Source organism: Candoia aspera, chromosome 7 (assembly GCF_035149785.1).
Source record: "Candoia aspera isolate rCanAsp1 chromosome 7, rCanAsp1.hap2, whole genome shotgun sequence".
In the NCBI taxonomy this organism is placed as follows: Eukaryota; Metazoa; Chordata; class Lepidosauria; order Squamata; family Boidae; genus Candoia; species Candoia aspera.
Genome location: NC_086159.1, coordinates 7,546,846 through 7,559,015, shown reverse-complemented (window position 1 = coordinate 7,559,015; position 12,170 = coordinate 7,546,846). Strand labels below are relative to the sequence as shown.

Sequence of the window (12,170 nt, the reverse complement as noted above, 5' to 3'; positions counted from 1 at the left end):
TCTGTTTCTCTACAAGGGGAGGGGAAGTCTGATCAATTTCAGCCCCTCACAGGCTGGCTCCAGACTATATGGAAGGGATAGGAATTCCTTAACATAATTTTCCTAATGGACTCCGGCAAGCTATAATAAACAGCCTCTCATTTATCACCAGGGATTTCTAAAACAACTTAGTAGCTGCGAAGAGGCTTTTCCAGCTATTCCAGGGGGAGGAATAGGTCAGCAGCTGGACCATGAAAGCTAAGAGAATTGATCAGGCGGTCAGATGGTCCAACTTTGAGTCATCTGCTAAAGTAACACCCATTATTAAGCAACCTCCAACACTCAAAGAAAACATTCCACAGTTCAGCCCAACTTCCTGGCAACAAGCAATCTCAGAGCACTTTGTCTTTGTTCGTTCAGAAGATTGGAGGTTCACGCCCTAGCAGTAAGAAGACGGAGCCCAGGTTAAGCAGCTTCAACAGTGATTACATCCATGGATCTTGGGAAGAACTTGCCTTATAAAGTCTTCCTCTTCCTCCCTTTTTGATCTCAACTGTTTGGGCTGGGCCATGTTGCTCCAGTTTGGAAGAGACTTCAGGAGTCTAGTGATATCATCATCTTTTGCCCAAGATGCACTTATAACCATCTTCTCATCTGACTGGACAATGCTCCTAAAATAAAAAGAACCAGGGGGCAGTTAGAGGAAGAAAGCTGGATTGGCCAAGTACTAGTGGGTTGTTTGTTTCCAGCTCACGGGATAAATAACACTGGAAGTCTCTGTGCAGGAGAGGCTACTGTCCTTATACATGATTCATTGACACTGAGAATCACCTGGGCTGGTGTAGAATTCTTTGCAACCCAAATGCGTGTAAGCCTTTTCATCAGCACACTGGTAGAGTCCAAGATCCTTCTTACCCATTTTGCAGTTTAATCTGCCCACAAAAAAATGACTCCCTTTGATTTTTCAAATGCCACTGATCCTCTGAGTCTCCATCTCCATTTCAGCCTTCGCTACTCTCTGGAACAATGTATTTTCCCATTTCCTAAACTATCAACCCCTGAGCTACACCAAACACCAAATGCAAAATTGAAAAGAATATAAAAGGAAAAGCTGCCTTGAACAACAAATAGCCCTCCGCACTCATACTGCAGAAAATCCAACCGTTTTTCCTAGTGTTCAGACGAAACCATATCAGAAAAATGTTGTTATCTGAGGAGGAAGAGGACAACTTGGTCATTTCTCCCATCTCCCTCTCATCAAGGGCCTATTTGCTAGACTAGACTAACTGGTGTGCTTTGATTACTCAAGTCTGAAATGACAACGGAAATGAGGCTTGTGAGTTCTCTGGGGCATTTATTTCACAGTCTAATAAATATAAGAGTTTTCTTCTCAACTTTTGCACCTCAGAGATAACTTAGATTCTTCCTGTGTGCCTTTTAGACATCAGACCTGGGAATATTCCTTCTGCAGGCTTCAAGTATTATCTAATCATGGGCCAGGTTACTTCTAGGACCACCTATCTCCTCTTGAATCTACCCATCCCATGAGATCTGATAGGGTGGGTATGCTCTGGGCCCCCTTCATAATACAATGTCATCCAGCAGGGCCCAGGAGACATGCCTTCTCTGCCACCGCTCATGGCCTATGGAACACCTGACATCCTGAGATTCAGATCCCCCTCTCTGCTGGCCTTCAAGACCTGCTTTTTCCCCAGGCACTGGACCAGAGTGGTGGATGACCCGATTTGTAATGGTAACATGGAATGATTGTGGGCTGGCCTTAACTGTGTCATGCTTTTTTTTTTTTGCTGCCTTTATTTTAATTTTGTTGGTTTTTAATCCCATGTTAGCCACTCAGAGTTGCAACTGTCAGTTGGGCAGCCACAATAAATGAAGGAATTCATAAACGAATGAAGGTACCCCGTACCATAACGACAATGCTCAGCACAAACCTGTTAGTTAAGAACATTATTCAAGAGAAATCTCTGAATACTAAGGGAGAGACGATCTCTGGCCCAATGAAATCCCACCTCTCTCTTCCTCTCCCTCTCCCTCTTATTTCTGAATCACACCTGACCTTTTGGATTACAAATATAATAGCATGGCATGTTGGTAACTGCCCCTGAGAGATGTTCACTCTTGTCAGGTTTCTGAGTGCTAGAACTCACAAACATCTACAGACCATCAGTAGTTTGTGGAACACCCTTTGAGAATCACCGATTACAGGGACAGGCCTGGAGAGCCATTTTGCGAATTGTATATGGGATATAGAGGTGTGAACACAGCAGCAGCCTAAAACCAATGCCGGAATCTAACTTCCCCACCCCAGTTCCCAGGAGTGGTGCAATTTGTCCTCTTCTGCTAATAACTGGACTGTTACCATCAGCACAGCAGTCTGAGAATTAGTTCTTGGCTCACTCAGCCACAGACCACCACCTGCACTGCTGTGGTGGATGGCACTCCCTGGAGGAGGGGGGAAAGGGAGTGGGGAGGAGTACAACATGGGAACAGGCGACTGGGTGTGCTGAAGACAACCCACTTCCTCCACAGCTGAACATGCTGAGCACACGGGATATTTGCTTGACCTGCCTGCTTGTCAAACTTAAGTGACAAGGTGTAAGAGCCAGTTTCCAGACTGATAAAGTTTCAGGAGACCTTTCTGTCAACAGCCAGCTGGAAGCTTCTCTCTTTCTCCTGAACAACCCAGATCCCCACCAGATTACTGTTAGAAAGAAAACAGAGAACTCCCCACCAGTATATACAGGGGGATATACTGGTTCTAAACAGAAAATAATCTTACTGCTGGAATTCTTGTAACCCCCTCTCATCCATCTCAGTAAATCTTGCTGAGGGTGGAATAACCCTGCTTGCAAAAAATCATTTCCAGTTTTAGGCAGCTGCTGAAGAGCTTGACACAAAGCTGAAGAAGGGCTTGGAGTGGGGGGAACCTCTGGGGGCCGATGAAGCAATCCACAAACGCACGGCCTATCTCAGACCAGATGTTTTGAATATGAGACCTTTGAAAACTCAACAAGAGATATAGCATGTGTGTTTCTGCCCTAAGACATGCAGTAAAGTAGAGGATTCCTGGAAAGGAGCCCTTGCTCAGTGGTTGCGGCATCCTTTCCACAAAATCAAGGGGTGGAGAGCTTGTGAGGTTGGAAGTACGACTCCCAAAGTCTGGGATGGAGGGACCAGATTGTAACCTCTGGGTTCCCTGACCCAACTATAAAGAATTTCTGAGAGAGCAGGCTGTGGGAAATGGGGATGGTCTCAACCTCAGTGATGGAGAGGGAGCTTTATAGGCTGGGAAGTCCAGGTTCAGTGGTCAGCCTCTATGATTGAAGGATTCCAGGTAACTGAGCCGGACAGGGTTGGTCTCAGTGAGTGTTACATAGCCTCTCCTCTCGCCACTCCCTTGCTCATTTAGCCAGACAGACGCCGAGGATTTGCAAAACTCTTATCCCCTTTATGCACTTCTGAATCACGTACACAATAGAATGGTTTCTATTTGTATCTGGCACCTGCTAGCAGATCAAGTCCTCCATTCTCTCTAGTTTCTTATTTCTTCTGCCAGTAATCAGGGATCGGTCACTGAAATCAGGGCTGCTCTAATTACAGCACAGCAGGTGCCATTTCCTGGGAAGCGGCAGGAAGACAACTGGAGAGAGCGTGCCTCTACAGCTCAGCAGCTCTCTGCCAGGTCCATCTTATTCTTCCCTTGATCTGCCTTTAGCAATGGGGTGTTGGGGGGTCAGGTCAGTTGGCCACTTACATTTGAATTCATTTATATATTTCAGGGCTCAGGAAGTTGGGAATGTTATCTTTGACACTCTGAAGGCTGCCTTTTCTCCCTGTGGCAACTGATTTGTTAAAAATGCTAAAAAACTGCTCCATTTTTTCCACAAAATTGGGGGAAATTATATATTTCCTCGCTTTTGAAGTTCTGAGCTGTGTTTGATTTGCGGTCCTGTATCAATGGAACAAGAAAAATCCAAAACAAGCAGGGCTACTGGTCTTGCCTCACAGCTCATGATCCAACTAGTTTCCAGATTCACTGATTTAGCACTAATCTGCAACCTGTATCAGACAATCCTGATATAGGTTATGCTTTTTCCCTGGAAATTTAGATGGTAATGAAACATGTTGGGGATTCACAGCTTGAGAGCTGCTGAGTAAAGATAAACCATCTCCCAAATAAAGCCTCTGAATGAGAAATAGTCCATCTTATCCTGCATTCTGAAGGATCAAAAAATGAAAAGAAAACATGGAAAACACATTTGTTTTGCCTTATTCGGAGTATATAAAAACTGAGGCTATGAAATGGATCGTGCAAACTTTAAAATGCATAAAAACGATACACTACCAAAGCCTGGAACATTTTTCTTCTCTCCGAAAGTTGATCAGAGAGCCAGTTTATTAATTTGCCGTCAGCCTTTATAGTTAAATGGAATTTCTTATCAGCTGACACATTTCTGTTCGCGGATATGTTAGAGGTTAGTCAGTGCGTGTGCCAGATTCAAAGAAAATGAAATTAAGGCAACAATGACCTTTTACTCCTATTTTCTCTATAATTTTACAAGCAATGAAGAGGATGCTCTTGATTCTTAGAAGCAATGACAGTACTGTGCTTTTGGGTCTCTTGACAGAAAGATCAAGCTATATTTTAACTCAAGGGGTTAAAACTACAAAACACAGATCGGGCTGTACCTTTGCTCTCCTAACACCACTTTGGGGCTTGACGTCTAACCTGACTAATACTTCTCACTGGAATTGGGGGTCTCAAAGGATGGGTACTTCTTATTGCTGATCACACCTTGCGTTTTAGGGTTAGGAGAGAAGAAAAGTCTCCCTCTTTTCTATTTTTCCAGCCCCGTGCATGATTTGGGAAAGCTCTCAATTCCCCTTTCTCCTAAGCAAAAAGCTCCACATTCTCAAGGAAACTCTCCCATATTTGGGAAAGAGTCCCTTTTCACACCCTCCTCCAGGAAGCTGTACCTGTAAGCTGCATTGCAGGTGTCCTTGTATTCCTGGAGTTTGACACATACCATGTTCAGGAACTGATCAGAGTAGGCGCTTAAGTCATGCATCAAATTCATGAGGTCCTGGACAGTTTTCTCCACAATTACTGTGCTCTGATAATAATAAGAAAAATCACACGGAGAGGCTGAGTCAAGAAAAGCCTTTTTCAAGCCCTTCCAAAGCAGTTGAAACATGCCAACAAGTGCACAGAGGCAATAGTTAATTGTAACTAATTCTACCACTTAGTAGTGTAAGAATGAAGGCAAGGTTTTGCTAAATCAGACCAAAGGCATCACCATCAGTCAACTGCAAAAGGCAGCTTTACTTGGAACAGCTTACATCCTGCAGCAATGCCGTTATTATTATTAAGCAACAACATCTGCCTATCCTAGCTCCTTGAGAAGGACTCGATCGGTGGACAAAAATGCCGAATCCACTCTAAACATCTGGCTGGCTGTGCGATCAACATAATAATAATAATACCAACTTCCAGGACACTGTAACTGAAGATGGAAAATGCAAATAATAGTATGAAAAGGGACAACAAAGCAAGGGAAAGAGTAAAAGAGCATATCAAAGAACTGATGCAGGAAGTGTTCTGAGATGCAGAAGGACATCAGAGATCCGAAACAACCTACTGCAGAAGGTTATGTGCAGTATATGGATACATCAAGTGAGTTGCATTTCTGTACCTCTAATGAAAATGCAGTCCTTGACTGGGAGAGAGAAGACATAGCATTTTTTGAGGAGAAAGTGCAGTTAGGTGTTGCGGGGGAAGACAGTCCTGAAAGCCTGTCTTGATTCTGGCATGGGGGATAGTAGCTAAAGACTGTCTGTTAATGGCACATACACTGATCTCTATGCATGACCAGCTACTGGCAGATAATAAGAAAGATAAAATACCTTTGGAACAGCATATGAAGGTGAGTCCAATAAAACCTCAGTTTAATGGACCAATTGGGGAAAAGAGATGTCCGTTAAAGCCAAATGTCTGTTAATCCAAAGGGATTTTTCAGCAACAAAAAACCCTCTTAAAATGTAAGAAAACCAGCTCTAAAGTTTGTTTTATGTTTAAAACTGCTCTTTTCCTCTTCTCCTGTCTTGGAAAATGGCTCTTTTCTCCTATTTTGTCAATACTTGATTAAATCAAGTATTGACAAAATAAAGAGAAACAACAGAAGCATCTTTATGTTATCCCAGATACCAATGCTCCTGAAAGATGCAGATATTGTCATTGATAGGATGAGATGCAGCACAGCCTCTGTGCAGAAGACATAACGCTAACCAGGGGTGTCCACAGGCTATGATAAAAGAAGTCAAGATGGTATCCATAATGGTGCGAACAAAGCTCCGCCTGTTTTTTGTGTGTATTGCACACACAACACATAAAAAAACGATGGTGTTTTGGTTGTACTATTACAGTCATATTCTTGACTTTTTTGACCAAATTTTGTAGACATGATGCTTTGCTTAACGTCTTTTTAACTGTACTTGTTTCGATATTTTGATGTTACCATTGTTTTTATCGTGCGCTGCCTAGAGTCACTTTTTGGTGAGATGGGCGGCTATATAAATATGATAAATAGATAAATAAAATGCTAACACATATGCAGCGGTGAATACTGTTTAGACAGCGTTGCCAAATAGCAGCGTTTAGGGACGAAGTCAAAATTTAGGTTTTCTTTGCAGCATCCAAAGTCTGCTGAAGGGTGTCTATAAAAAAGTCAAACTTTTATTGTACAAAGACCTGGTTCTACAACATCTGGGTAAATTTTCCACTGTTTTTGCCCTTTTCCAATTTTCTGACATAGTGTCGATACAATGCACTGAAAACCACAGAAATATGCAAAATTCAAGAGTGAATACATTCTGAAATGTGTGTTTTGAAAGGTCAGCTCCTTAAAATATATTACCCGCCCATCCTTAACTCTGAATGGAGAGCACCTCTCAGGCTGGGATGGCAAGAATGAGTAGGTACAGTAGCAAGGAATTGTAGTCCTACTATATATTTGGAGGGAATTGGGGGTGGGTAGGGGTGGTGCTGGACTGGACAGATGCTCCCAGAAAGCTTGCAAGGAATATTTGAGCAAGAGTCCTCCTTCTTCCATTGCTTATTCCCCAGAAAATGATACCCAGCGGCACAATATTCATCACTAGTCACTAGCGATGCTCTGGGAGGTTTACCGTTCTCTAACATTCAAAAATCTCTTTTTAAAGCCATCTCAGCTTATCAGGTAAAGTCTGCTTAGAATTGAATTGACTCCTAGAGTTTTTAATATGTTTTTTTCTTTAATTTTTCAGTGTAGTTTGCAGCCCTAGAATTCTCTAGGGCAATGTTCCTCAACCATGGCCACTTCAAGCTGTGTGGACTTCAACTCCCAGGATTCCCCAGCCAGCATTCTGGGAGTTGAAGTCCACACAGCTTGAAGTGGCCAAGGTTGAGAAACACTGCTCTAGAGGTCTCTCATCCAAGTACTAACCAGACCCAGCCCTGCCTAGCTTCTAAGCCGAGTCCAGGTGAGCTACCTACTGAGGTCATTTAAACTTTTGGCCATATTTTTTTTAAAAAATCCTATCTTTTTTCTGCCTTGAATATATTACTTGCCAATCTGAGATCTGTTGTTAGGAAGAGAGGAGAAAAATTTTGCTTGTCCCACTCCATACCATGTTCCTCTTTTCATCAACATATTACTTGGACTAGAACACCTTCAGCTTTCTCCCAAATGAGCCAGCCTGACATCTTCTACTTTAAAAAAAAATGGTTTCAATTAGGATGGCCAGAAACTCTGTTTCTGAGAGGCCTTTTGGCACCTCTTCCCAAGAAATGCTGACTCTGAATTGCTTGCAGCCTGCAACTATTATTCTCCTGGTCAAGAACAGTATTCCTACACGGTATTGGAGGACAAGCTGGCTTTGCAGCCTGCCCATGTGCTCGCTGCTCCTCAGTCTGGGATGCAACTGAAACCACAAGGTAATATGAACCCCATTCAGGTGGCAAGGTGATTTCTTCAGCTGTGTATTTAAAAAGCAAGATTTTTGGAAAGTCCTTTGCAACTTGCTTGTGTTTATATATTGAACTGAAGTCCTCTGGGCAGGAAATTCTATCGGCTGTGACAGGCAAGCCCCCCTGCTCCCCTCCATCACAAAGACAAGGGTGTCAGACACGTCGGCATCTGAAGTTTCAAAACCTCATCAAAGTTACACCCACTCTGTTACCTTTCCCCAAACCAGCTTCTTTCTCAGCATTGATTTTAAGATTAAAGTGCTGCCAAAAGGCCCCAGATCCATAATCCTGTTCCTGCAGATTTAGTTGTGAGTGACAGGAATTGATTCTCCTCTCCCACCTTCTAAAAAGAGTCGGGGAGGTGTCTCCAGGCTCAGTGCCGCAACCTGGCCTTTAGCATGCGGATCACGCTGTTTGGAGGGTGGTTTGACAGTTGTCAAAGGCACTTTGCGGAGAGCATCTGAGCAGAGAAGAGACAGAGGTTGGAAGGACTTCCGTTGTTGGTATTCAACTGGCCTGCAAAACTCTGCCAGGCTGAAGGCATCCCATTAACCCAGGGTTTCTCCACCAGGGTTCCGTGGCACCCTAGGGTTCCATGACAGGTCCTTGGGAGATCATGATTTATCAAAAAAATTATTTCAAATTCAGGCAACTTCACATTAAAGAGGTAAGTTTCATTCTTTCTTTTTAGCTTAAGAACACTGTTAATGCATATATACAGCCCTACCCATGAAACGACTAATAATTTTGGAACTTCTGGCCAATGGTTGAACCTGAATGTGCAGGGCTTCCCCGAGGCCTGAAAAATATTTCAAGGGTTCCTCCAGGGTCAAAAGGTTGAGAAAGGCTGCATTAACCTGAGCCCAGACTACAAGGGGCAGGAAAGGAAGTGGCAAAGGACCAGCAATGCAGAATTCTAAAGCTGGGTGGATTTTAGCTTCAGATAGTAGGACAGGGAGAGCCAGTGTGGTGTAGTGATTCAGGTATTGCCCTGGAGTTGGAGAGATCCTGGTTCAAGTCCCTCTGTGTTCTTAGTCACAAAAGCTCTGTAGATGACCTTGGGCCAGTTCCTCTTTATCCGCCCAGCCTACCTCACAGGTTTCTTGTTGTACAAAAAGATAGGAAGAGGGAGGTTTCCTGAAGGAAACACAAGATAAAAAGTCTAATAAGCAAACGAGCAAATAAATAAATCATAGAATGATAGAGTTGGAAAGGACAGCCTGGTCCTTGGAGGTCTTCTAATCCAACTCGCTGCCCAGCGCAGGAATCTTCATACTATTCTGGACAAATGGCTGTCCAGTCTTTTCTTGAAGACCACCAGTGATGGAGCACCGACAACTTCAGGAGGCCAGCTGTTCCTTGCTTAAGAGCTCTCACAGTCAGGAAATTCCTCCTCCTTCAAGCTTGGATCTCTCACTGTAAAGCTTCCACCCACTGGTTCTTATCTTACCATCAGGTGCTCTGGATAATAAATCTGTTCCCTCTTCCCTGGGACATCCTTTCATGTATCGGAAGGCTGCTATTACGTCTCCCTTTCATCTTCTCCTCTTTAAGCTAAACATACCAAGTTCCTTTAACCACTGTTCATAGGATTTAGCCTCCAAGCTCTTTACCATCTTTGTTGCTCTTCTCTTCACGCTTATCAGTTCCTCCACATTCTTTTTGTATTGTGGTGACCAAAACTGGACACAGTATTCCAGGTGTGGTCTGACCAGTGCAGCATAGAGAGCAGTACTACATCCTTTCAATTATTCCACTACCTGTTAATCCAACTACACATGGCACACCGACAAGATGGAGACAGCACGCATCAGCAATGGATGAAATGCAGAAGAACTGCCTGCTGACAACAGTCATGTGGAAATGCTGGAATTTACCAGCCACCGTTGGCTTAAAACTCTAATTGCAGTGAGATGCTTTCAAAAACAAGAGGATTCCACGCAGGGAAAGAAAACATTATAATGAGCAAAATACCAAGCAGAGGAGCAACTCTGGAACAATTCCTAGCCTGGGCAGGGAGTTGGGTTAGATATATCCAATGTTTCTGATCTTCCTATAACCCTTGTTTTCTATGATTCTCTGATTTCCTGAGGACTACTTGCCCAACCAAGGATGAGAACTGGATGGTCCATGGAAGAAAGAGAAGTTCTGACTACAGAAATAGTTTAAAGTCTATCAGACACTGAAGCTGTGCAGGACAGTCTTTTCACAGAAATGCAGAGGGACAGTCTCCCTGGTTTTGCTGGCAGGGGGGATGAATTATTTTTCCTCCACCACCTCCAGCAGACGCTCAAGCACCATTAAGTTCAGAGCATAAGCCTGTGAAAAGCTTGATCCACCCCTTCCCTTGCCATGGTGCAGGTGGGGTCTTCCCAGCAGGGGTCTCCAGTGACCCATGATGGAAACTGTTCGCTAGGGAGGGGAGCAGCAAATATATAAATCACTGTCAGAAGAGGAAGCCCTGGCTTGACCCAGCAGGAAGGCGTGATACATACAAATTTGTTCCACTCCATGCCGTATCACTTGCCATCAACAGGGTGAACCGCACAGTAATCAATTAGGCTGACAAGATCCCCTACAAATCCGTGCCATCTCCTCCTGTGACTTCAGGGCAGGGAGGAGAAAAAAGGGGCCACAAGTACAGAGAGAAAGATGTCAGGAGTTGGAAAACGGCCCCCGTCAAAGGTGCAAGAGAGCTCGAGGTGCCTCTGTTAGCCTGGACAGCTAAATGGAGCTTCTACCTTCAGGAGGAGGACAGCCTTGAGGGACAGAGGTATGGGGCAGGACAAGCATGGGGCAAGGCCCTGGCCTTTATGCCTTGACACAAGCATGTTCCCTTGACTGTTCTGACCAGAGGTCATGAAAAGGAATCCTGACATCTGTTGTTATAAAACACAAAATAGCCATGAAAGCAGATACTAGGCCTGCTGTTGGATATCTAGGAGCACCTGGCTGGCTCTCCCCTCTGAAAAGCAGGATCCTGAATAAGAGGTCTGATCCAACAAGGTTCTTTTTATTTATTTTGAACTGAATTATCCATTCAGTTGTATCCGACCCTTGGCGATTCCATAAGCCAGCTCTCTCCATGATTTCCGATCTTGTACAGCTTCTTTCAGTTGCTTTATATTTCGGCCTGTGTCTGCTTTGATTACACCCAACCAGCGCGTTCTTCGGCGGCCTCGTCGTCTTTTGCCACTGACCGTTCCAAGCATAACGTCTTTCTTCGACAATGTTGATCTCGTGACATGACCGAAGTAACTAAGTCTAAGTTTTGTTATTTTTCTTCTAGTGACATGACCGGTTTTATGTGCTTCAACACTTATGTGTTACCTTTGCAGTCCAAGGGATGCGCAAGAGCCTCCTCCAACACCATAGTTCAAACGAATCCATTTTCCTTCTATCCAACATTTTCATCGTCCAACTTTCACAGCCATATGTAGTTATGGGGAACACGCTAGCGCGGACTAGTCTACGCTTAGTCGTCCAGCTGACATCCTTGCTTTTCCAAATTTGATTCATACTCATCATTGCTGTGCGACCCAGCCATGTGCACTTGTTCATCCAGGTGTACATGCTGGTCCCAAGCCCAGGCAAATGGGGAGGGTTAAGGAAAGACCTGGCAACCTACCTTGTAAATTTTGCCAAGAAAATTCCATGAAAAGGCTCTCAAATGATTTTATTTATTTATTTATGCACACCCACATCGACATTCAACATAACTGAGCCCTTTCTGCTCAAAAGTATTATACCACATTTGTACACAAATACCAGATTATATACTTGAGATCCCTTAGTTCCATGGTCCGCTCTGAGATGTCAGAGTCTGGGAAGGTGAATCATGGTGGAAAAAATAGATTTTTCTGACTTTCTAAGACAGATGAAACAGCATCCAAATCTGTGCAAATTTGTATAACTTGAGGGACAATTTGTCCTTTGTCCCTAATGTTCAACTGCCAACAAAATTCAACTGTCAAAGTTTAGGACTCAAAGCTACAAGGTGATGTGATGGCTATTCGATTATTTACTACCGTTATTCCAGCAAGAGAGAGAGAGAGGCACAACTCTTAGAAACCAGACCTCATCAGAAGAGACCTTTGCTGGCATTGGGGCTTCTTTTCTTAACCTCAGAGGAGCCGCCTCCAACACGGGCTCAATGTCCTGCTAT

General features: G+C 43.9%; 1 protein-coding gene across 1 annotated transcript in view; it reads right to left on the bottom strand.

Moving 5' to 3' along the window:
- The window catches only part of EXOC4 (exocyst complex component 4), a 387,317-nt gene that overhangs the window by 53,929 nt on the left and 321,218 nt on the right, over window positions 1-12,170 (bottom strand). The window contains exons 12-13 of the mRNA XM_063308928.1: window positions 4,978-5,114; window positions 495-650 (exon numbers count right to left, since the gene is read on the bottom strand). Coding sequence (XP_063164998.1) covers window positions 495-650; window positions 4,978-5,114 — 293 coding nt within the window. The remainder of the gene's footprint in view (window positions 1-494; window positions 651-4,977; window positions 5,115-12,170) is intronic.